Genomic DNA, 24,010 nt, shown 5'->3' with positions numbered 1-24,010 from the left:
AAATTCCTAAGTCGTTTTCCCATGAGTTGCGAAACTAAAAATTCTCCCAATACCGTATACTTAATGGAAATCACTGTCACACCCTAACACAAGGCTTTTGGGTCAAGATTCTAACTTTTAAGGAACAGTTTACAGAACACCCTACAACATCTTGGGACATTTGTCTGTGCTGCTGTAAAAACTGATATTGCACAGAAGAAAAATGACAGGTCCTATCCTGGGACAATAATTAAGAGAGTTATTGAGACCAATTACTTTCTAGATTGATGTAAAATGAGGATATATTATTTTTGCTGATTTTAAATGGATGTGTATATTAAACATTCATAAAATTAATAAATAGCCATATTTCTATTTAGCTATATCAACATAACATTGACTTCATGAAATTAAGAACAAAAATAAACATTTTAAATAGCACCACACAATAAAAACATCTGTGACTTGTGATTATATATGATCATGAGGAAAGTATTTGTAAAATATCTCAGTGCCTTTCATCGCATGAACATGATACATCACACCTAACTGGATACACATTTTACAAGCAAGCCAAATGCCTTATAATCAAAACAAAAGGCTGCCAAAGGAAGATTTACAGATATTCCATTTAAACTTCACTATTCTGAATATAGATGTACTATTTTATATTCCCACAGACTTCAGTGATTTTTATCCAAGAAATAACACAAAATCCAACCCTCTGTTCACAAGATATGATTATCCCATTCAGTTACCTCAGTTCAAAATAGGTGTAGCAATATCTATGGATTGCTAAAGTGTCTTAGAGACCTCAGTATAAAATGCTTTCAGTAAGTGGTTTGGTATACTTCCTTTATGTTGGAAGCTGTGTAAAAATATAGTGATAAACTAAATATGAACCAGCATCCACTATTACAACATACTTTCAGCTAGTTTGCCTAGATACCATAATTTTTTCTCTACTTTTACACATACTAGTAATATTTAATAGCATTTCTGTTTCATCACCCTAAATCACAGTAAAAACAATCAAGTGATGATGGAAATTTTAAACTACACAAAGTTCAGTGAATTCAAGAAATTGAAGGACCAGATTCAGTTTTCATTTACACAACCTCAGTGGAGTTTCTCCTGATTTATATTAAGGTAACTGAGATCACAATCTTTCCCATAATTTCTAGAACCCTTGTAGTTCAGTTTCCTTTTTAAATGCAGTTAGAACTTTGACCATAATATTGCAATAATGGAACTTTTCATGTTTCTCTTCCTTGGTTTAAAACAATGATGGGTAACCTGGACTAGTGAGTAGGCTGCACAAGTGAACCTCCACCTCATGGTATGTTTACGCTACAGGATAAGGTTTAATTAAGATATGCAACTTCAGCTACATTAATTGCTGAATGTAGGATGCAATACTGAAATGGCCCTGATAGAGAGCAGAAGCTGTCCATTTACTGAAATATTTTTTTTAAAAGTTACTTGTAGTTGTTTGAATGTGTGTGTGTGTGAAAATCAACTCAATCTTAGAAAAAAAATCAGATATGTAGCTGAAGAGCCATACTTAAATTGATAAGGTTTATTAGTAGACTGCATGTGCACATTTTCAAATGCTTCTAACATTTCTCACTGTTTTCTCTTTTCTCCGAATCAATGAGGCTCACATTCATGAGGGAGGATTAAGAACATACAGTAATTACTCATTTAACACGTGCCCGCTTAAGACGTTTTCACAATAGCACAATTTTTTTTAGGGAACTTTTTCGAATAACATGTCCCTGAAATAACATGAAAATAATCAAGTGGTGGACTACTTTGTGTGCTGGTATAAGTTGATGGAAAACCGTGGTAATACACATGAACAGATGAATACATGTGGTCGCAGCGTCCTCCACTCACTCATGTGTTTATCTTTGTGTTTTAACAAACCACAGCAACTTGTGTTGCTAGATATCTAATGCTGATGTTGACGACCGACCACCAACAAAAAATTGACTTTGCCACCACCACCTGAAACGCAACCCCCACGTTTTCCATTATTTTTAATGGGAAAATTGACCCCACATAGCACGTTTTCACTTAGCACGAACATTTTCAGAAACGCATCGATAGTGTTAAATGAGGAATTACTGTACTCAAAATTTAAAACAAACAGTTGCAGTTCTCAGAACACTGACATAAGGAGAGAAAACTGAGGCTCAGATTTACAAATGGCCTTATGTGTTTAAACCACTGATTTAAGCACCTCAGGTCCAATATTAGACTCTACTGTGATCCACAAAACTGCTCAGCTGCTGCTTAACCCTAAACGGACTCAGTGCCTAGATTTTTCAGGATAAAAATATTCCTTAGGCATCAAAGGTCATATCTACAGTAGAGACCTTACAGCAACACTCAGAACATTCCCTCTCAAAATTCTAATACAGGTTGTATCTTTTATAATCTGGGTCCATCATCCACTGAAATTTTCTGTTGAAATATGGTTACTTAATTAAATGCATTTTAACATCCCTACATCCTTTCTCCCATCTCCATCAATGCTGGCCCGTCTGGTGCTGCTGAAGAGGTGCCCTGGAGCTGGCAGCATCAGAGGGCATTAACCTTCCCTGATACCTGGTTCTTAACCAGTCAGGTCCTGTGGGTACCAGAGAATTTCAACCTGTATTTTCTTTTGTTCCCCTATGCTCTGTCTTTTCCTCAGCAGTTTCATGCAGAAATCTGGTCTTTTAAAAACAACTGTAAAGAAAAAAAATCTGTAAAAAATGTAGTTCTGTAACGGCAACAAAAATCTTTCCTATGGTTCTCTAACATCTGTTTTTACAGCTCATTGAGTGTTTCCTTTTTAGCTGTTTGATATCTAATTAATGAGCCTATTGGAAGGGGTTAAGAAAGATCTCTCAAATCAATGGTGTTTCTCTTTGGCAATCCAAAATCTAGAGAGAGAGCAGCCTTATAGCTTATTAAGATTCTTGCAGAAAATAAACACCCCCTTTTGAATCTAGTAAAGAAAGACCTTTTCCATATATCTCTTTGATTATTGCCATGTTTTTAATAAAATGTGGTATCTTAGTAGTTTCTGTAAACTTACTGTGAAAATATTGCTGGTATAGAAGGATAATTCTGAAATGAGTTCACAAATCTCTTTGGGTAAAACAGTGATGTGATCTTGCCAGAAAATTGATATTACCACATAGTTTAAAACTCTTGTCATTTGAGTTGGGATTTGCCCTTTGATATGTACACATTATTCTCATTAAAATGAGTGGAAGCTTCATGCAAGTATTCAAATAAAGAATTAATCACACAGAAAAATGAAGGGAGTGGGCCAGATTTTCCTGTAACCAAACTGTGATTGGCAGCACGAGAGGCTTAAGGTTTCAGGGATCTTGTTTCAGCTGTCTGATTTTTGTGGACTTGCAGACTTTAAGGCTAAAAGGGACCATGGTGGTCATCTAGTCTGACCTCTTGCACATTGAGTGGAGTGAGATTCTGTGGCCAGCATAGATCTATAACTTCTGAGTTACTGAAATCCTCAAATAATGATTTAAAGACTTAACATTGCAGAAAATTCACTTTTTTACTGTAATTCAAACCAGCAAGTGACCTGTGCCCTATGCTGCACATGAAAATGAAGAACCCCTATAGACTCTCCCAATCTGACCCAAGGGAAAATTTCCTACCTCAAATATGGTCATCAGTTATCTTGTCGTCAAGATCACCAGCTAGACACTGGGGAAAGAATTCAGTGCAGTAACTTAGAACCCTCTCTATTAGTGTCCCATCTATGGCCATAGAAGATATTTGAAGGTATTCTGATTACTGGTTTGCACAAGCCCCCGGTATCAATGGTGAGAGTCCTATAAAATTCATGGTTTGTTTTGATCAACGTCATGGGCCAGAGTGTTTAAAATTGGTCAATTTCACTTTTCAGAGGCTTACATCTGACTTTTCAGTGTTGTAACCATGGAGGTCTCTCTTCTGGGAGCAGGGTTTGGGAAGTAAGACTCCTTGCTGGGACCCTCCCGAGAGCAATTGGAGATCGGACTTGTGTCCACAAGCCTTCTCTAGCTGCAGCAACCTTTGGCGGCCTGCCCATCAATAGAGCTTCCTACACCAGGGGAGGCACTTAAGTGGCTCTGATCTCCATCTGAGAGTGGCCGTGCAGTGAATTGACAAGCTCTGTCCCCCTCTCTAGCCTGGTGAGGATTTGCAGATAGGAGCCCCTCAGCTGGGGCATTCCCTGCAACAAAGAGAAAATATTTCAAGGGGAAGGGTTTATTTCATGGTCTGTGATATGTTTTTTACAGCCATGAAATTGGTAGGACCCTATTAATGACGTAGGGTTGCTAGGCAACCTTACACTGGTGGAGGAAGGCAGAGAAGAGCTTAACCATGGCTCATCCTTGAAGCCTTCACTACCTTGATATGTTCCCTTCTTCTACCAATATACCCCTGTGCCAGCTTTAGGTGTATTGGTGAATGGCTTTAGGAGTCTTGTCTCTTAGCTTTATCCTAGCTAGTAGTTCTTTTGTGTTGTTCTAACAGGAGGTTCGGCTATACTCAGTGAAGCTACACTAGGTGCATAAATATAGGAGGTTTTATTGCCAGAGCATATTACGCCTCACAGCCTTCATGCATTACTAAATATGTGCTTCTCACTACGGAGGAGCAAGCAAGCAGGCAAACAAGAATCCAATGCTTATGCCCCTTCTGTTACCGACAGTTCCAGACCCCTTTGCCTGTGCTCTCGAGGGCTAGTAGCGGGTGCTGCTCCAGTGTGGGGAGTTCCTGGGCACCCACATGGTCTAGGTCCACAGGTGAGACTGTTCGCCAATCAGTGCCTTTCGGCCATTTTATAATTATTCCTTTCTTAGGGGTGTAAACATCCACAAGCAGATTCTAGCAGGAAACGCCACCGCTATCTAGTTCTCATACCAAATGTCTTTGGGCCTAATTATCTCACAACTTGTTGATGCAACTAAGGAGGCCTGGGGCGAGCTCATCACCAGTTAAAACTAGCTAACCGCTGTCTCTAGCCGAACCGTCTGCGATAAGGTATGGGGTAACCGGCAGTCAGCCTGACACTTTGGTAGCCAGATTCTGGACCCTTTTTATTGCTGAGTGGTGTAAAGGAGCTAGATCTCATTTGAGAATCTGTCCCCAAGTTTTGGAACTGGAATGTGATACTGTGAACAACCCTTCTCCCTGGGTTAGGTCAATTCTAATGAATTTTTTTTGGAAGTAATATGAGTGAAATTGAATAATAATGCATTTTTTTTTAACTATGATAGGGTATGCTGGTTTTGTAGAGCTATACATAGGATTACTGGTATCTGTACAAAGTAAATACCTATACTTGGGGTATTCTGAGTAACCCTCCACAGTTGTGCATACCCAGTGCCTCTCAGGTTTGGGCCATCAGATTATGAAGCATGTTTTCAAAGCAGTCTTCCTTTTCTATGCATTAGACTGTTAATACGTTTATAAATGAATGTACACAATGGTTTTAGTAACTATTTATAGCACCCATAAAACAAAATAATTTGCTCTTGTTAGCTGTGCCTTTTCCGATCCTCTACTGATAGGCCGGGCATAATTCATTTTTCTTAGATAATTTTAATAGATAATATCCTTAAGTTTTTTGGGTTTATCTATTTCAATTTTCACAGTTTTGTAAGAAGTTTATGATATGGTCCAGCAACAACTGCGTTGGCCCTTATGCAGAAGGGAAATTGTCCAGTCTTGCCAGAAGAAAGATAGCAGTGCTGTATGGGTGGTGGTGTGCAAAATGAGATCAGAAATTGCTGCAAAAAGGGTAATGTGAATCAGCATGACAGTCTTCCCCTGGGAACAGAAGTGTGGCAGGCTTGAAAAGGGTGGATATGAGAAACCCTTTTTCCAAGGGCAGGCAAGGTAGCATGCCTGCTCTTTCCTTTTGAGGCAGCAAAATATTAGATTTTGGTTAGGGATGTAAAATTCCATTTAAATGGTTAAATGTAGTGCTGGCACTGTATTTAACTGATTAAAGAGGGTGGGCAGGGGAGACCACTCCAGCCTGGCTGCTCCTGGTCCCTGCATGGGGGCTGCCACTGGCTCCTGGCCCCACCCCCATCCACGTGTGCAGGACCCTGCTCCTGTGTACCAGTTAACCGTTACCTGGTAAGCATCACCCATTAATGGTGATACTAGTGACCAGTTAAACAGTTCCCCAGTAAGCAACATCCCTCATTTTGGTAGGACCTGCTGTGGGTATTGGTCTGACCCCTCCTTTTTCATAAAGGCAAGAAAAGAGGGTAGGCTATTGTGACGGGGTCAGGCCAGATGGCTACAAGAAAGTAGCATAAAGCAATAAAACAAGTCCTTGTTTCCCTGGTAACCAAACAAGATCTACTCCTGGTTAACTAAGATACTTGGAGGCAATCAAGAACCTTCATTAACTAATGGAGACAAGTTGATTGGGACACCTGGAGCTAGAACTGGTTAAAAGCCTCCCCTTCAGTCACTTCAGTAGTGTGCTGGGAGCTGTGGGACGAGTGAGTGCTGCTAAAATGCAGAAGTACTACAGATGTTGTCAGAATCCTGCAGGTGCAGAGGCAAGGGTCAGGTAGAGCTCTTCTCAGGAAGCAGCCTCTTGAGGCCCCAAAAGTACAAAAAAAATCCCTGCTAGAAGGGGAGAGGCTGAGCTAAGAAATCGTGTCTGGTTGCCTCCATGTCCAGAGAGCCACCAGAGACTAAGAGATTTTTTTTTCCATTTTCCTTTCCCCTTGCTGTGCTGCTGATGAGAGTGGCTAAATCACGCTACAGCTTGCCCCTGAAGTAAAGGGGTTAGACTGAGAGTTGAAGTGAGCCACTGAGGTGAACAATTAGAACAGGAGTTGCTATGTTCCCCGGACAGGGGGAGAGATTATTTTTCCTACAGCTACCCAGAAGCACAGAATCCACCAAGGTGGAATTAGAAGCTTTGTAACGCTATATGTCTTGACTCATTATGTAATTGTGGGGTAAGTATCCAGTGCAGATACTTTCTAGGGAAGGCATCCAGTGACCAGATAAATGGGAGGTAAAGGAATTAAAAAGGAGGTTTTGTTAAAAAGAACAAAACAGTGCGGAAGGTAAGAGTGTTGGAGCTCCTAAAAATGACATGGCAGGGAAGCAACTCCCCTTTCTTAATAAAGCCCACTGTAACTCTCTCATGCTGGTAAGGTCCCAGCAATGGATTAGCTGGAGGACCTGGATGGAAAACAAAACCCTGGGCAGTTATTTGAATGATCATGGAGTTGCCTGCACTGTATGCTTTTATCTGCTGGGTACTGCCAGACACCTAATAATAAAGTTGTGGCTGATTAAAATCCATATCAAGTGTCTTCTGTCCTTCTTTCAGTATAGACAAAAGCATGGGGTCAGATAATTATTTAATGACATTGACACTAGATGTTGACATTCAAAAATTTAAACTTTGTAACCCTCATTACACACTGTTGCTTGAGATCTGAGTTTTCTTGAAGAATATTTATTTTGTGTACTTTGATATATAAGGTTGACAATTTCCTTTGTTCATATATTTTGATTACTGATGGAAATATTTGGGTGTGGGTGTGGTGAAAGTCAAGTTTGTGTTAAATGTTTCCAACAGATATATTTCATACATATGCTGCAGACATTGGTTGTCTTAGGCTACATCTAGACTACATGCCTCTGTCGCCAGAGGCATGTAGATTAGGCTACCAGGCATAGGAAAATGAAGCAGCGATCTAAATAATCGCCGCTTCATTTAAATTTACATGGCTGCCGCGCTGAGCCAATCAGCTGTTTGTCGGCTCAGCGCGGTAGTCTGGACATGCAGGTGTCAACATCAAAGGCATTTGTCGACCACCCAGGTAAACCTCATTCCAGGAGGCATACCTGGGTGGTGGACAAATGCCTTTGATGTTGACACCTGCGTGTCCAGACTACCGTGCTGAGCCGACAAACAGCTGATCGGCTCAGGGTTGCAGCCATGTAAATTTAAATGAAGTGGCAATTATTTAAATCGCTGCTTCATTTTCCTATGCCTGGTAGCCTAATCTACATGCCTCTGTCGCCGGAGGCATGTAGTCTAGATGTAGCCTTATTCTCTTAGTATGAGAGATGGTATCCTACCTTTTGGTATTAACAGAGATCTTCAAACTGTCAGCTATAAAACAACGCTAAGCTGCAGTACACCAACACAGTGTCTTATATTTTCTTGTTGACTTCAATGGGATCAATTCCAATGGCATTAGTGATAAGAACTGGATTTCAAATTATCCAGAACAAAATAATGAATAACTTAATTGCAACTTATTTTCTTCAAATATAGTAAATAAGCTTTGACAGATTTAGTTCTATAGTAAACTAGAAAGGGAAAAATCACTTCAACTAGTTTAAGAAAACAGACAAGTAATTTTCCAATGGCTGAAACTAACTGCTTTTCAGTTATTGTAAAGTGTGAAAGAAGTCTAGTTCTTTTGCTATTAGGATAAACATTGCAACTTTCAGGACAGATCAGGTTTTTTGAGTCAAAGTTATAGGAGAGGGGGGGAAAAAAAGTTTTGTAATGGAAATTTATTGACTATGGACATGCTAACAAACTCTTATGTAAAGTGTGACAATATGTATTTCATTTTCTGCACTTTGAATTCTCTACATGTATCATGATTACCATACATCATTTATTAATAAAACTAGATTAAATATTTACAAGCATTTTATTATAACTTGCATGTTCATTTCAAATTAGAAAAAGGCCCATTGGGAGCAAATTTAAAACTTAGGTTTCAGCACAGAATATTCTAAATCCTTTCGAATAGATTTACAGAAAACTGACTGTTCTGCGCCCAGTGTTAATTTAGCATATTAATAGAACCCCAGAGAATTATTATTCAGTTTAGAGTCCTGTTGCTGTTACTATGAAACTCCCTCCAGCAGTTTTTTCCATTTCTCTGGTGTGTAAAATGATCCAACAAAACTCTGTCAACCATGTGACACTGCTTTTTGTTACTTTAGGTAAGAGTCATATGTATAGAATATGTATAGACTATGCTTACATATTCTCCCATGAAGAATTAAAGATGACTGGAATTCTGGAGACGGCTGTATTTTCTTTGCACTTACTGCCTTAAAGAATAGGGCATGCATATTTTACAGGCCATATGTTCTCAGTGTTTTAACAAGAGGCTCTTATAAAATTCCCCCCCAAACCACAAAGCCGAGAGAGGGAGGAAGGACTAGGTAATCTATTAATTTGTTTTCCCATTTAAACGTTTTAAATGTTTAATAACCTGAAGTGATAGGGAGAAATTATCACAAGGCAAGTTATCTAATATTGACATAAACTTTTTCAGCAAATTCTTAAACTTTGTCTCCTGAAACTAAATAGAGGATATTGGTAGAATATCACAGTGTACAACTTGTGTCTGTAGGGAAGTCCAGTTCCTTCTATTGGGTACATTGTACAGGTGGTTTGTGTATGTGTACAATCTTTTTGTGAGCCCTGGGAATGTAAACTTTTGCAGAGAGAATTCAGCAGTATGTAGAAAGGGAATTTCAGGAGAGAGAGAAATGTCTCCAACCTTTAGTCTGGGTTAGGGGAATTTCAAACAAGGGGCTTTTGAGGCCCTCTAGCATAACACTGTGGTTTATATTGGACACTGGATCGTATTTCCTTTTGCAAGACTTGGGTTTCAACCACAATGGACAATTTGTCAGTTTGCTGATTGTATAGAGTAAGTTGAATAATGTGTTTAACAAAAAATCCTAAATCACAATGTATTTCTTTTTTTCCCCCCAGGAGAGAGTTATGTATGTGCCTCCAATGAACCATATCGCAAAGTTGATTATACCAAGAATGTCAATCCAAACTGGTCTGTGAATATTAAAACTGGGTCTGCTCGATCCTTGACATCTCTGATCACTATGAAAAGTGAAGTGAAGGAGAGTAAAGATTTCATTAAACCCAAATTGGTGACTGTTATTCGGAGTGGTGTGAAGCCACGGAAAGCTGTGAGAATTCTGCTGAATAAAAAGACTGCTCATTCCTTTGAACAGGTTTTGACCGACATTACAGAAGCTATTAAGTTAGATTCAGGTGTTGTGAAGAGACTTGTAACACTGGATGGGAAGCAGGTAAGAGAACAAACCATATTGGGCATTGAATATTGGGTACTATTTAAGATGCTTCTATGTCTATATTCTGCCATCTTGTTGAGCTTTTGTTACTATCCAATTTCTATCGGGCTTATGTGTATTTATTATATTTTAACAACCATTAATTTTTCCAAAGTCCTCCTTTATCCCCAATAAGTGGGTTTGATGATCCTTAACCAGCAGATGTAATCACAATTTGGGAGGCTGGAATCGCTCTGCCTTCCCAATCCAGACTTTCTGTCACTCCCAGCTCTATAGCTTCCTGTCTCCAATAACTGAAGGTATGTCTACACTACCCCCCTAGTTCGAACTAGGGGTGGGTAATGTAGTCATACGGAGTTGCAAATGAAACCCGGGATTTGAATTTCCTGGGCTTCATTTGCATGAAGCCGGCCGGCGCCATTTTTAAATGCCGGCTAGGTCGGACCGTGTGCCGCGCGGCTACACGCGGCACGAACTAGCTAGTTCAGATTAGGCTTCCTAATCCGAACTAGCTGTACACCTCGTTCCACTAGAGTGTACTAGAGTGTGTGCATGTGGAAGGGGGCCCCTTGGGAAAATGAAAATATCATCTTGTAGTCTTGCTTTTTTTTTTTTTCCCCCTTTGTTTAGTTCACCACCTGTCATCTCTTGCATTTGACTTTGCAAGGTCATTGAGACAGGCTGATTTGTACGTTGTCTAGCACAATAGTCTGAAATAGATTGGAATCTTATTAGTCATTTCTATAATGGAGATTATAAAAACTCTAGGGCATGTTTCTAATCTCAGCGCACTAGTGATAGGAATGGGAAAACATTATGTATGGTACAGGTTGAGTCTCCCAGATCTGGTCCAGCAACATCTGTGGTCTGGCAGGACCATGGATATTGCTGGACCAAAGAGCTCCGGAGGCCAGGAGCAGGCCAGCTGGGAGAACTCAGGGCTAGGGAATCCTTGCTGGGCCATCAGTGGCTGGAGAGCCCTGGCCCTAATGGGGGAACCCTGGTGACAGCAGGGCCATCCAGGAAACGGGGACTCCCCGCCCCAGCCAGGGAACCCCAAACATTAGCTGGACCAGGCGGCAGCCAGAGAACCCCAGCAGGACCCCCCAGCAGAAGCAGGACTGGCCCCAGTAGTGGGGCCGGTGGCAAACCCCCCAGAAACCACCTGGGGCAGGTGGCTGGGCACTTCAGATGGGGTACCCCCAGTCCTGCATCAGCGGGGCTGGAGAATCCTTGGTGGCAGTGGGCCAGGCGATGGCAAGGGACTATTGGCCAGGGAGCTCTGGGGAACCCCCAGTGGCAGCGGGGCCAGGAGTGTCCAAGAGTGGTTGGCGGCGGCAGAGCGGTCCTGGCTGGGGAACCGTGGCGAAACTTGTGGGAACCCCATCTTTGGAAGCCCCAAGGAGGGGAGCCCAGAAGTGGTGCAGCCAGCAGGGTGGCATTGACCTCCCCTAGTCCAGCAAACTCTCGAGGTGCCAGACCAGGGACGTACAACCTGTATTTTGCTCACTGAGAGTCCTCCCTTCTTGTTGGCACTTGGTAGCACTCTGAAATAGGGTAAACTACTTTTGGCTGTTATCAGTGAATCTTCCTTGTGGTCCTGGAAAGTGGACATGGCGAGGCTATTATTGTAGTGATCATGAGGGCGGAAGCAGGGTATTCAAGCAGGGTAGGCAAACTTCTAGAAAAGTTTTCGCTTCTTATTGGATGCTTTATTCCTCAGCTGTAAGCTTGAGGAAAGCGGTCACTATTACCTCTTCATTACTGTGAAATTCATTTAATCTGTGGAGAAAAGTGAAGATGACAACTGTTCTGTTAAAGGAGGGAGATTGAGAATGTTTCCCCAACACAAACTAGAAATTACCCAACTGTATTTAGGTGGCTGGGGCAGCAATATCAATAACTTCATGCTGACATTCTGCTTCTATGTATGCATTTCTTTTCCCATAGTGAAGCTGTACAGAAAGATATTTCCAGCACAACCCTGCTCTTAAAAGCAATCTCTTCTCCTTCCCTTTTCCTCCTCCGACCCCCTAATATACATAAAGTATGGAGCAAATTTAATGTCCAGCTGACACAATTGAATTTGAGTAGGCTTTGCTCTATTGACAGAACTATTCTTTACGGTGCGATGTTCGTTCACATGTGGGGTGTGTGTGGGGGGGGCAGGGGGTGGAGCGGGGGTTTCCACTTGTACAAAGTCAGCGTTGAACCTACATGTACTTTAACCAATTCTGATTGGACTATTATGCATGTGAGGAAGGAAGTGAGGGCTGGGAAGCAGTAAACTTAGGGTACGTCTAGACTACATGCCTCTGGCGACAGAGGCATGTAGATTAGGCTACCGGACATAGTAAAATGAAGCGACGATTTAAATAATCGCCGCTTCATTTACATTTACATGGCTGCCGCGCTGAGCCGACAAACAGCTGATCAGCTGTTTGTCGGCTCAGCGTGGCAGCCATGTAAATGTAAATGAAGCGGCGATTATTTGAATCGCCGCTTCATTTTACTATGTCCGGTAGCCTAATCTACATGCCTCTGTTGCCAGAGGCATGTAGTCTAGACGTACCCTTAGGTAACTAGCTGACTTGCAACAGATAATATTTCCTTCATCTTATGGGTATCTGGTTATGTCTACGCTGCTGGCTTTGCCGGCAGTGCCTATGCAAATGAAGCACAGATTAGCATATCACCGCCCTTCATTTGCATAATTTGTTCACGCTCTTTTTGTGCAAGGGGTTTTTGCAGAAACAAGCAGCGTGAAATTATTATTATTATTATTTTTTTTTTTTTTTTTGGTGCAAAACCCCCATTTTACAAAAGATCCATATGCCTCTCTGGGAGGCAGTGTTTCTGCAAGCCTCAATTATTCTTGCTAGTGAGGGAAATAGCCTGTTGCTGAACTTCTACCTGAGCCATATTCTTGATGATTAGCTAATGTGGGTGGCTGTACCAGGTAGCCGAATGTGGGGGCTCTTTCTTCAAGCACATTGTTAAGCAGAAAGACTCCTTTGCCTTGGCAGGTAACTATTCTACCTTCCTAAAGGGGAGTGAAGCTTTTGCCTTTCCTGCAGTACAGGCAGTCCCCGAGTTACGCGGATCCGCAGTTACGAACGGGGCTTTTCTCGCCCCGGAGGACGGGAGCGGCGGGACGCCCAGATGCGCCACGGTCCGCCACCCCTGTCCTCCGGGGCGAGAAAAGCTGCTCCCCGTCTTCCTGGTCTGCAGGGAGACGGGGAGCAAAGCCTTGGAGCACGCCTGCAGCGGGACAGCCCGGGCACACTTGAGCTGTCCCCCTGCGGGCGTGCTCCGCGGCTTTGCTCCCCGTCTCCCGACCAGCAGACCAGGGAGACGGGGAGCAAAGCCTCGGAGCACGCCTGCACTGGGACATCCGCGGCGTGCCTGGGCTGTCCCGCTACGGGCGTGCTCCAAGGCTTTGCTCCTGGTTTCCCTGCAGACCAGGGAGACGGGGAGCAAAGCCATGTCATATAAGTGTTTGTGTGTGTGTGTGGTTTTTGTTTGGCCTTTACTGATATACATAGATGTTGGCAACAAGGGCATGTGAATGGCTTGGCAGATGTGCTTTGGTTCCAATTAGCAGCTGATGGAGATTTCTGAGCCCTTTTTCTCTAAAGTGATAATTACTTAGGCTTTCAAATTTGCTAGGAAGGCAGTTCTTTTGTGTTGATGTCCTACTGCTGGCAAAGTTTGAAAGGCAACTTTAAAGAAAGGTATTTTGTAATTGCAAAATGTAACTGCTGTTATGTGTTGTGTTTATTTATCTGCAGAAAATACTAATCCTTCTAGCTCTCAAAATTAAGAAAAGTATAAATTGTGTTAAAGCAAACTTCCTATATTGATTCCAAATTAGCAGAGACCAATTGTGTACTAGTTGCAAAACTAAGTTTTTCCCACAATATTCTTTGTTGAAAAGGGAATCTTTCATTCACTAGTTAGTTACTTCAATTGTTTTGTTTTTCATTGGAAGGATTTACAAACTGAGAGGGAAATATTATCATTAGATTAGCAATCTTTTGAATACACTTTCCTTTTAATTTTAAACAGGATAGTGGAAAGAATAGTCTCAAAATTGTCTAATTTTTCATCTACATATTATCTTATTCTTTTTCTGTAGCGACAACATGACTATAGCTTCAGAAAGGAGCTGAGTTAGTCTGTACAGAAAAAAAACAACAAATGGTCTGGTAGCACTTTATAGACTAACAAAATATGTAAATGGTATCATGAGCTTTTGTGGGCACAGTCTACTTCTTCAGATGACCGGCGTTTTGAGTTTAGGATGTGCAAACCCCCCAAAAAATAGGAGAGAAAGAGGGAGAGAGAGGGAAGGGGGGGGGGAAAAAGGAGGGGGTGGGAGACAGGGAGTAGAGGGTATAGAAAATTCAGGAAGATAGAAAGAATCAGTATCTGAAGATTGGGGAGTTAAAATGAAGCAGATAAGAATCAAAGTCAATTGATACTATCCTTCCTGGCATAGGAATCTACATAATCTATTCTGAAGTGAGGCTAAACAGACCTAGAACTTTGTTTAGAAAATTAATCCTTTTGTCCAAAATAGAGGATGGAATGTTTAGATCCCGTTAAAGGAGCTTAAAGTTGTTGTCCACACAAACTGGGAATTGCCCTATAAGCAGTAATGTATTCAGATTACTGGGAACAGTAAGATCATTAACCTCATGTTGAAATTTCCTTTTATGTTCAAGAAAGTACATTTTCTTGTCAGCTGCATAGTGTAGAAATAGAAGGGACACGTTGGTCATATAATGGACATAAAAATGTTCATTCTCATCTTGCTTCCTCCTTCATACCAGCTGCTTGGTGGTTTTTATTAATGGCATCGGGGAATTTCCATAACAGTTCAACAAAATTAAAAAGTTGGGATCCTCCCCAAAATATATATGAATTGTACTGGCTGAGAGAACATGTCTTAAACAATACATTACATGTTTTTAGCTCAACTTTGCTTTTCAGGGACCAGAGATGGGTGGTTATTTCCAAGCTGCTCAGTTGAAACACATTCTCCTGAATTTTCTTCTAAGCCAATCCTATGTAAGGGTGCCATAATTTTTAAATGGGTATAAAGGGACCCTCTGTGTAATAAGCAAATGTTTCTAGTGGGAGGATTGGCTTGTAGAAATTATCAAGGCCAAATGTGCCTGTTAACACAGCTAGTATAGATGTGTGATTATGCAGTAATTCTTGATAGCAGCAAAACCTAGATGGCAAGAGCAATAGGAGTAGGTTTAGAAGTACAGTTGGTGCCCAAGATCTGTTGCTTCATTTCTCCTCATCTGGTTTTCTCAAAGAATCTGAGAAAACCAGTAAGATTTCTGTCTGACTTGGGAATTAATGCTTTGGCAGAAAGTCTAATAAACAACCTTTCAATGTAGAGCATCTAGTGTACAATAATTGTTGTAGCTTTATAAAATAATGGTGTCTGATGAGAGGAAACTGTGAGAATCTGACTACTTTTTATGTTTGCGAATTGTAATATTAGCAAATACTGGTTTCTGATGGGTGGAGATAGAACAGAACTAATAATAGTGCAGGGCTGTTTCTGTAATACTACATTAATTTTCAGTTTAAAAACAAACCTTTATAATAATCAGTAACAGATACAATAAAGAAGCTTAGGTATAAGTTAATATATGTAGCGCTGTAGTAACTCTCATCTCTTCTATATTTTAAGACTATTTTAATTGCAGTGTTACAGTGCTATCAGACATCTTACTGCAGGTGTTAGAAATGACTGTACAGGCAGTCCCCGGGTTACATGGATCCGACTTACATCGGATCCCTACTTACAAACAGGGTGAGGCAACCCCGCACTAGCTGCTTCCCCCCAGCAGACCAGGGAGACGCGAAGCTAGCGCCCCCCTCCTCCCCCAGCAGACCAGGGAGACGCGGAGCGGCTTTTCTCAGCAGACACCTCAGCTTGAGAATAAAGGACTGAGGGAAGTGAGATGTGGGAGAATAAAACTGAGCTCAGGATGAAATGTTTGGCTACAGTTTCCCCTACAATATGTACCAGTTCTGACTTACATACAAATTCAACTTAAGAACAAACCTACAGTCCCTATCTTGTACGTAGCCCGGGGACTGCCTGTAATAGAGATTTGCCTTCACATTAGCTGGCATTGTACATACTCAGAAGCTTTTGAAAATTGGAACTACCCCCATAAAAAGTGCTTTATCTTTCCTCTTACGTTCTGAGCTCTAACCAGTGATGCAAACTCACAGATTTATCGTGAATAGTACAATTTTGGCCCCTATTGTAGGCCGTTTCCCAAAGATGCAATTTTGGATGAACTGAGAGAGGAAGAAATTCCTGCTCACATTGCCCTGTAGGCTAGGGAAGCTTCAGTAAACTGGAAGACAGGCCACAAGTTTTGTCAAATAGATGATCGTAAGCTTGGCTTATGTAAAAATTGCTGTTTCTTGCCTGAGCAGAAAGGGAGGCTCCCAGCTAGGGATGTTAAACATTGGTAATTGAGTAATTGATTAACCTCATGAATTCTTATCAGTTAGTCGACTATTTTATAGTCCACGGGCAGCCCCTGTGGGCGGGGGAGGAGTCTGAGCTACTGGACCTGGCACAAGCCAGAACTGAGTCGGGCTGCCTGCCTACCTGGCTCCTAATACACTTCAAATGCAGCGCTGCAGCGGGGTTGGGTTCAGGATCAAGTGAAAGCCAAGACTGAGCTGAGCTGCTGGCCAGCCTGCTAAAAAATTAAGTGGCAAGGCGACAGAAATGTGTGTAGTCTACAGTATTAAACCCATAAGCTTTTGCTTATCGGTTAATCAACTACATTATTACATCCCTACTCCCAGCCTGAATATGATGTATGATAATTCACTTTCAGCTCCGTGAACCTGCAGCAAGAGAAACTGGGGACATAGTGGCTTCTCTGGCTGGGTTGGTTGCTCTATAAGGAGACCAGGGTGTCTGCCTGAAGACAAGGCAATCAATGTATGCAAAGGAGTGTGGGAGTCATCCTGCAGAAGAAACACTGCTGGGTTAGGAGAAATATCTTGAACTGGTGATTGGTCACTCTGTTTGATGGGTTTAAACAGCAGAAAACATGGAAAGAGTCTCTGTTGAGTGGTGTTTTTTCCATTTAAAAACGTCATTTTTGTCTGTTACTACAACAGCAACACATTTAAAAATCTAAGGATAAGGGACCAAAGTTTGCCACAAAGTTCACTATCGAAATTTTGCTGCAGTAACTTGTGACCGTGCCTATTATATGTTTCAAAAAAACAAATAAACTGTTCTTTCACAGAAACTGACCAAAGCACGGTTAGTTAATGTAGCATGGACATGCAATTTAAACAGTTGACTTTGCACCTCAAATGGTGACATTTCATGGCAAATGTTTGATGTGAGATTAGGTTTTATTAATATTCCAGAGCCCTATTTTAATGACAATTGCTTTGATGACAGCTATTTAAGTAGTGATTTGCAGAAATAGACTGAACAGCTAGCACAGTAAATGAAAGGCATGTGATTAGGGTCTACCACCTGCCATTCTAAGATGAAATCACAGTGCTTGGAATTTAAACCTTGGGAATTCATTGTTGCCCACTGACTCTGACCATTAACCGATAATTAGTGGTAAAACATTTGGAATGTATCCTGCAGCTGTCCTATGTCAGATTGGTGTCACAGGTTCCCTATTACTTTGAGAATCTTGGATTTTATTATAATTACATAACCTTGCCTCTCTTATTTCCATCTTCAGGATTTGCATTTCCATGTTTGAATGTGTAAATCATATTCAGAAATTCTTGCTAGGCTTCAGTATAAAAGCCTTTAACATAGCTGAAAAGATTTCATGATTGTTTTATGACTTGTTCTAGAGAAAATTCATGCAGAAACATTCATTTATTTGAAGGTAATTTTGAAATCTGTACTCTTAATAGTAGCTTCATTTTTTTTTTTTTTTTTTTTTTTTTTTTGGCTAACTGTAGTCAGGTCCTCTGTCTGAAGTCGGTCAAGAAATACATATTTTTAGACAAAATGCAAATGTTTAATGTAGACCGGGCTCAGTTACCAATTTTCTTGGGGAATTCATGAAATAAAACAAACAGGGTAGAATGGGAAATAAGGACATTCTGTATCTTTTTAAATGTTTAAAATACCACTAGTGAATAAACATTCAATAAACATTTTAATAGGGTAGCTTGACTGGGCTTTGATGGGAAACTGACATGAAATTAATAGTAGAAGCCTTTTTATTTTTAAAAACAAGGACATATTAGCACTTGTATGTTAATTGAACTACTCTATTGTTTCAGGACTGGACATTTGCAAGCTTAACACAGAAAGATGGGATGTCCAGCATTTTTATGATAGACAGTGAAATTCAGTGCTTCCATAGCCACTTTCCTGATTTATGCAGTTTAATGTAGATATTTTGTTTGTTTTATTAGTGGACTCTGAAAAGTTATCCACACAAACAGGAAGGTAAAAATGAGGGTTACCTATGAAATTCCACCATCAGAATAATGGACATCATGGAGGCAGATGTGGACATGAGGGCTTGCTAGAAGTATGATCTGTTTTCAGAAACACAGTTATAGACATTCGGGACATTTCCCTGTTTGGGTACAAGTGGGAAGGATATTAACATTACTGTGCCACAGAGAGGCACAGTACATGGGACTTCTTCAGTAAAGAAACTGACCAGACAGCACATGGTGAGTTATCAGTACATTGCAAATAGACATTGTCTGATTATAAATGCTGTGTGTAGTAGTGGCTGTTGCTAGGAGAAATGCAGATTGTGGCTTATCCAGATCTGGCCCTCATTTTTCTGCACTATGGTCTCTAAAGGCCTCCTTGTTTCTCTAATGAATTTATCTCCAGTGGGTCTGGTATTGTTTTGTGTTAATTACATTTCAACCCATAATTCATATGATAAATGTATTTTGTAATTCATGAATTTGTTAAATTCTGCTTTCATCTGATAATTGGGGACTGCTCATGGGGTTTGACTACTCCACCTCCTTCCAGCTTGAAACATAATGTACAAGCAGAGTGAATTAGGATTGGTGGCAAATGTCGTGTTTGCATTTTTTTCTTTGTCTTGACCTAGAGAAGGGGTTATTAAGCTAAACAAGCTAAGAAAGGGCAATGTGTTGTGCTCACAGCCTACGAACAGAACTTTACATTGTAGCAAAAAAGTATGTTTTGCTGCAAGATGGGCAGTGAAGCACTATATTTCTTAGAATTGAGAATGGCATGCAAGAATCCCTCAAAAAGAGACAAAACAAACAGTCCCCCTGAAGCAGAGGCTCCCCACACACTCTTACTCTAGGCCAGGGGTTGGCAACCCCCAGCACGCATGCCACAAGCGGCACACGAGCCAATTTCCTGTGGCGCACAGGGCGGGGATTGAGCCCCTTCCCCTTCTCTCCCCCTCCCCCCAGCGCAGCTGCAGGCTAGAGGACTAGCTCCAACTTCCTGCTGGGGGGGCCCCAAAGAAGCATGCATGTGTGCATCCCTGGGGCTGACCCTGCCCAGCCTGGGTGTGCAGCTCTCAGGAGCTAAGGAGTTAACACGTTCTCACCCCCCCCCCCCCCCCCCCCCCCCCCCGCCGCTGCCTTCTGGCTACAAGCTTCTTGCTTCGGATGGGGCCGGGGCTGGGTAACCTCCCATCCTGCCCCTACATCCTACTTCACCGCCCCCCCCCACTGCCCCCACATCCCTTCCCCAGTATCCCTCTGTACCAAGCCAGGCTTGAGCCAGCCCTGGGCAGCCCAGGGCTCTGCTTGCCCCAACCTGGATGCAAAGGGCTGGTCCAGGCAGGGAAGAGACTCCACCCTCACTCCTGCCTCTCCTCACCCCAGCGCTGCTGCACTGGGGGCACAGGGATGTGGGAGCAGCAGGGGGGTAAAATAGGCTGTAGGGATAGGATGGAAGGGGGCAAGGGCTGCACTGAGGGGGGATGGGGTGATGCAGGGGGTCAGGCTACAGGGCAGGGGTTGCATGGGGGGCATAAGGTGATGCTGAGGGGATCATGGAGCTGAGGGGAGAGAGGCTGGAGCAGAGGGAAGATGGGGGGGGATACAATTTTACTTTGCAGAAGCTGCACTTTCCTTTACTCCCCACTTATTTACCTCACTCCCCAACTAGCTATTTGTCTGCATTCTCACCCTCTCACCTTTTTCTGCGTTACTCTCCCAACCCCTTCCTGCCTCCAAACGCCCTCTCGTACCCCCACGCCACACTCTCTCCTGCTGCCAAACTCCCTTCCAGACCCTGCCCTGCTCACACCATCCTGTGCCCACCTCCTTCCCAGATCTTCAATCTCTAGCCCACTCACTGGCAGCCCTGTCACACACATTGAGCCCCTCATTTTTATTCCCACCCTAGTGCCTAAGGGGGTCCACAAAATCCACTAACTCTGGAACCCAGTAAAGTAAATCTAGCCTGTGGGAGCCTCAGTCTTCCCTGTCTCTTCCCTTCACCCCTTGGGGCTGGAGTGCCAGAGGAGTGAGGTGTCTCAGTTGGGGGCCACATCAGTGAGGGTTGGGAGTCTTGGGAGGCCAATTTTTGCTTCTCACTTGTGTGGTCCCCAACTGATTTTTCTGTGGGTCAGTGATCCCCAATTCAAAAAAGGCTCCCCACCCCTGCAATAAATGAAGAAAACATTGAAACCTTTTGTGTTGGACATAATTTAATTTATTTAAAATACAATTTGATAAACTAACAGTTAAAATGCTTAATCTGTTTAATAATTTAAATTGTTCTCTCCAGCTGCAACACTAGTGAAATGGCTCAGGCATAATTATGTAATTAACAGTGAGTTTCCGTTAGCAATTGGTAGTCTGTGGAAAGGTTTGCATTGACTGAGGCAGTCCATGGGGTGTGCAGTGGTGAGAGCCCCTTTTCCCCCCTCCTGGGAGACTGGCATGGCCCAGGCATGGACGGCAAGTTATATGGACTCGTGGTACCCAGGCTCCAGCAATATTTAGAGCCGGGGACCCTGTTCCACCAATATTTGGAGCTGGGTCTCTCCCCGGCTCTGAATATAGCTCCTCCCGCCCCAGAGCGTCCCTGGAGAAGAAGAGGACTTGTAACGGGGTGCCCACAGCCCCAATGTGATGGAGCACAGGGGCTCCGCCACTGGTCATGCCATGGCAAGCTGTCGCAGCAGGCTGGCCCCGCCCGGTGCCCTTGCGGCACATGTGCATGCTGCACGCCAGATGGGGTGCTGGGATGTGGCGGCCAAACCCCTGGGCGGACGCTACAGCGAGCGGGCGTGGCAGGCCAGCCTCGCCCCCCCACCCTTGCGGCGCATGCTCATGCTGCGCCGGGTATTTTAAATGCCAGCGGCGTGGCAGGCAAAGGTGAGGGAGTCCGCCCAGGTCCGGGGCAGTGGGGTGAGCTCAGGGAGGTGCCCACTCTCCTGCGGCAGCTGGGACCCAGCAGGCAACCCCGCGGGGCGGTCGCTCAGACTCCACAGCCAGCCGCAGAAGAAACGGACAGTGGAAGCTGAAGCAGCCTGTCCCCTCGACGGACAGCAGGGCGGCAGGGCCTGATCTCAGACTCCAGCCCCGCTGCCCTGCAAACTGGAAGGTAGGAGAGGGGGAAAAATAGGGGGAAGGGGTGGGAGAGGAAGGGGCTCATGTTGAGGGAAGGGGGACAGGTCAGGAGAAGGAAGGGGAAGGCACCAAGAGACAGCGTGGAGAAGAGACAAATGCCAGGGGGCCAAGTGCAGACATCAGGAAAAGGGCAGGAAGGGAGGTGTCAGTGGGAGGGGGGCAGGGTGATGCTGGGAGAGGAGAGGGTAAGAGTATTGTGGGGGAGAGGGAGGTGCTGATAGAAGGTTTGAAAGGGGGTGGGCATGAGGAAGGGGAGGATGGAACAAGTCATGTGTGAGGGTACAGGGGCATGAGGGGAATGGGGGCAGAGGGTGGTGAGGGAGTGGGCATTAGGGAATAATAGGACAAAGGGGGTAGGGGGCAGTGAGGGAAGGGGGAGGCACCAGGAGGGTGCAGGTGCCAGGAGATTCTGGGGGTGAAGCAGAAGGGCAGACACCTGCAGGGGAGGGACCAGCACCAGAGGAGAGAGGCAGGGCAGGTGTGTAGAGGGAGGTGTTAGAGGGAATGAGGAGGGGTAGCTCACATGATCAGAGTGGGGCTACTGGAAGAGTGGGTTTGGGGGCAGAGAAGGACTGATGGAGGGGGGCAGGTCTCAGGGGGGCTGGGGGCAGTGAGAAGGGAAGGAGTCAGGACAGCAGAGGAGGGTGAGGAGTTAGGGGGAGGGCAGCAGGCACCAGGGGAGCTGATGGAACAAGGGGAGGAGACATGGCAGCAGAGAGAAAAGGTAAAGGTTTAAAAATATGTATTAATAACTTGGGTGCCACAGTGGCACATTCAAACAAGCCACATGAACTCAGTACTGGTGCACAACACAAAATTCATTCTACTCATGGGAGGAAACTCTTAGGCTGTGTCTACACTGGCGGTTTCTGCCATGTGCGAGCTGTGCTTTTGCACAAGAGCATCCATGGCAATGTGGATGCTCTCTTGCCCAAGAAAGCTCCCATGTCCATTTTAGCCATAGGGGTTTCTTGCGCAAGAAATCTCTGCCGACCATCCACACTGCCCTCTTGCGCAAGAGAGCTTACACCTGTTAGAAAAGAGCGTAGCTCTTGAGCAAGGAAATTTACAGTACCACATAGTAAGAGAGGGCATCTTGCGCAAGAGCAGATGGGCAGTGTGAATGCTCTGTGTGTTCTTGCACAAGAATGGCTGTTCTTGCACAAGAATGGCTGTACTTGCACAAGATGCCGTGAGTGTAGACACAGCCTCAGAGGGAACACTTCCCCTAGCTCTCTGCCCCCAAGTTAATGTCGCACACATGGGGTTAATGCAACTGCAGGATAGTTGCATGAGGGGAGTTTGGTGGGGGCCAAATTAATACCTGTTGGTAGGAGGATGGTGGGAAAAGCCCTTTGAGAGGGGTGACATGACTCTTTTTACTTCTGGTCATGTGTCTATCTTGCCCCAAGCGTGTTACCTCCAAAGGCTCTTTTCTAACAGGTGTAATCAGGTTAGGGGGCGCAGCTAATGGGGCACCACCAAAAATTATACAGACCTGCTGCCCATGGGCCCAAGGTTAAATCTTGGCACGCCTCTTTGAAAAGGTTCCTGACCCTTGCTCTAATGTAATCCTTCACAGAACTGACTGTGATTGCATATTTTCCTACAGAGACCCCTAGTCTGCCAGGGGGTCAGAAAGCCAAGTGACAGCTTGCAACTTTTACACTGTTTTCAGTACAGCACAGGAGGTATTGGATGTAGGGAGTGGGCATGTGGAATAAGGCTGCAATTCCTTGAAAGAGGATCCAGGAGAGGATTAACGGAGCAAACAGGAAGCAAAGGATCGAGAACATTCTGAATTAAAAACAGGAGTGAAAGGGTAGAGAAGAGCGTATTGAAGACATGAATCTGCAAAAATAAGCTGTTGCTGTGTCTGTCACTGCCTCAGAGTCTGGCTGGCACCACCGAGGAGTTTCTTAGATTATGATGCTGAACGAAGGGAGGCCTCATGGGCTCTCATGTCCCTGGAAGTTCGAAGTCTCTTTTGCAGGGTTCAGGGTTGTGGTGGTGAATTCCTGGGAAAAGTGGTCTGTAGTGCTATCTTTCTGAAGAAACCGAAGTGAAAGATAGCCTAAGACTTCTACAACAGGAGTGTGGCGTTTATATGTTTGGAATAGTTTATATGACTCTCCTGTTTACACACAAATAAACATTGATCCATAACTTTCAGCATATTGATACATATTTGGGGGGCATCAGTTTCTTCCTTTAGCTCAGGGTTGGGGAACCTTTTTCTGTGGACCTGTGT

General features: G+C 43.6%; 1 protein-coding gene across 3 annotated transcripts in view; it reads left to right on the top strand.

Moving 5' to 3' along the window:
• DCLK2 (doublecortin like kinase 2) overlaps positions 1-24,010 on the top strand; it is a 157,143-nt gene that overhangs the window by 7,967 nt on the left and 125,166 nt on the right. For all 3 annotated transcript variants that reach the window (XR_331241.5, XM_006111577.5, XM_006111579.5), the window contains exon 2: positions 9,788-10,122. Coding sequence is in view for 2 of the 3 variants with exons in the window: in XM_006111577.5 (XP_006111639.3) it covers positions 9,788-10,122 (335 nt within the window). In the remaining variant the exon portion in view is untranslated. The remainder of the gene's footprint in view (positions 1-9,787; positions 10,123-24,010) is intronic.

The sequence above is a fragment of the Pelodiscus sinensis genome, chromosome 4, assembly GCF_052426305.1.
Source record: "Pelodiscus sinensis isolate ZL-2025 chromosome 4, ASM5242630v1, whole genome shotgun sequence".
Taxonomy (NCBI): domain Eukaryota; kingdom Metazoa; phylum Chordata; order Testudines; family Trionychidae; genus Pelodiscus; species Pelodiscus sinensis.
The sequence above is the reverse complement of the archived record's forward strand: the minus strand, read 5'-3'. Positions and strand labels throughout refer to the sequence as shown.